General features: G+C 39.8%; 1 protein-coding gene across 1 annotated transcript; it reads right to left on the minus strand.

The window, feature by feature from the left end:
• Nucleotides 1-262: 262 nt before the first annotated feature.
• On the minus strand, nt 263-1,537 carry fabp7a (fatty acid binding protein 7, brain, a). The gene is made up of 4 exons (XM_054613300.1): nt 1,320-1,537; nt 988-1,160; nt 792-893; nt 263-555 (listed from the first exon to the last, which is right to left on the minus strand). Exons 1-4 carry the CDS (start codon nt 1,390-1,392, stop codon nt 505-507), a joined length of 399 nt encoding a protein of 132 aa, XP_054469275.1. The 5' UTR covers nt 1,393-1,537; the 3' UTR covers nt 263-504.
• Nucleotides 1,538-2,066: the final 529 nt, after the last annotated feature.

The following is a 2,066-nucleotide window of genomic DNA, read 5'->3' on the forward strand; positions in this document are numbered from 1 at the left end:
TCTGGGGGTTACTAGAGGACGTTCATTCCCATGAGTTCAATGGTCACACTGGCTGCTGTGGCTCTGGCCTGCACTGTCACCCTGCAGCTGTCACCTGGAACTCGCCCATCACAGGGAAAGCACTGTTCCCACAACTTAGGTTGACATATTAGAAAAGAAATGTAGGACTCTATTCAAATTTGCATGAAAAAACGAAAATGAAGTGGTTCTGATGGAGCTCTCATGACTTTTAAATACCAACTGAAAAGTCTGAGACATGAAGAAGGTTTAGATGAGCAGTTTATTTTTCAATTTTTAACAAACACTGAACAAAACACTTTTAGGCCCTTCACAGTCCTAATTTCTTACAAAAGATCTTACAAAAAGCTTTCACAAAATATTTATCTTGTGTTAAAATGGCAAATCAAGTGCAAATCACTGCATACTGTAAAAACAAAAAAGGGCAACACCTTGTTGATCGTTTGCAGTGTATGGATGATTTGCTCATTGAAGTGGATTGCAAAGTTAGGCTTTCTCATATGTGCGGACCGCCTGGACTCCCTCAAAACTCAAAGTCTGGAGGCAGAGAAGAGATAACAGTTAATACTTAGATGTGGTTTTAATGCTCGAGGTAAAGCAAGTTTTCTGCAGTTCATGTGGGTCATATAAAATCTGTTTTTTTAAGCTTCAACAACAGGGCAGGGCAAAGTGCTTAACACAAGCACTTTATAATGCAAATGGATCCATAAACTGATAAATGCAATCAGAATGACGAGTACAAAGTTAATGTTGTGTGAGTTATTTAAGCTTACCGCCACAAGCTTCCCATCCTTCATTTCTCTGACAAATTTGGTCTCCTTGCCATCCCACTTCTGCACTTGCACAAGTGTGTCTCCTTCCATGGTGAAGATAGACTGCAAGCACAAGCACAATATAAATATACACCATCTCCAAATGTACAGTCAGAGCCCAGTGAAGGTTACACCCTCAGTTTGTTACTCAGCTTACTTTGACATGTCGGTCATCAGCTGTGGTCTCATCAAACTCCTCTCCAAGCTTGGAGGAGATCTCAGTGTTCTTGAAGGTGCTCAGGGTTTTCACCACCACTTTGTCCCCATCCTGGCTGATCACTACTGTTGGTTTGGTGACGTTGCCCACCTGTCGTGTGGCAAAACCAACACCTGTCCAAAGAAATGATGCATTATTATGCTGGACTTAATGACATTAATAATAAACACTGATAATAACTATTTATTTGATTTCTTTGCTGTATGTTTTAAGTTAAAATGTATGAGAAAACTATCATATCTTATTTCAGGCAGATAAGTAAATGATCTTACCAAGTGCCTTCATGTATTCATCAAAGTTCTGGCTGTCCACCAGTTTCCACGTCGCGCAGAAAGCATCAACCATTTTTGCAGATGCTGCTGGTCCAGTTCAGCAGCAACAGGTCCAGTTCAGTCAACAGGTCCAGTTCAGCACCAACAGGTCCAGTTCAGCACCAACAGGTCCAGTTCAGCACCAACAGGTCCAGTTCAGCTCCAAAAGGTCGGCCTCTGCAGCTCGTCTGCATGCCACATTAATACTGGAGCAGTGGGCGGGGACTGGAGCGGCAGCGGGGAATCTGATTGGATGTTCCAGACGCTTCGTGGGCTGTGATTGGCTGTGATTGTAAATTCCGTGATAAACATGAATATATATATACACACAATGTCCATTAGCGTTAGGACATAGATAAATACTGGAAACCTTTTTTTTATATATATATATATATATATATATATATATCGAATTTTCTAATATTATCATGGTATCCTCTCATAGGAATACAGTTATTGTTCTACACCTTGCTGAGGCTGTACTAAACACATTTATTACATTTATTATATATACACAGTTATAACACGTGTAATGTTTAACATGTTCATCATCTGCAGTTCAGAGGCTTGCTGACATTTGCAGATTAGTGCTAAACACAACTTAAATAAATACATAAAGCTGAGGCTGATAAAAATGTCATGACTTGGAAAAATAATTGGACATGTTAAGACCTGATAATGGTACTAAGGAAAAAGTTAAGAGATTAC

The sequence above is a fragment of the Anoplopoma fimbria genome, chromosome 15 (genome assembly GCF_027596085.1).
Source record: "Anoplopoma fimbria isolate UVic2021 breed Golden Eagle Sablefish chromosome 15, Afim_UVic_2022, whole genome shotgun sequence".
NCBI classification, from domain to species: Eukaryota; Metazoa; Chordata; class Actinopteri; order Perciformes; family Anoplopomatidae; genus Anoplopoma; species Anoplopoma fimbria.

Coding starts and splice junctions, on each gene's coding strand:
- fabp7a (XM_054613300.1), bottom strand. CDS start 1,392: ATGGTTGATGCTTTCTGCGCGACGTGGAAACTGGTGGACAGCCAGAAC. Junction 894..987: donor CTGATGACCGACATGTCAAA/GTAAGCTGAGTA, acceptor TTGTGCTTGCAG/TCTATCTTCACCATGGAAGG. Junction 556..791: donor AGGATGGGAAGCTTGTGGCG/GTAAGCTTAAAT, acceptor CTCTGCCTCCAG/ACTTTGAGTTTTGAGGGAGT.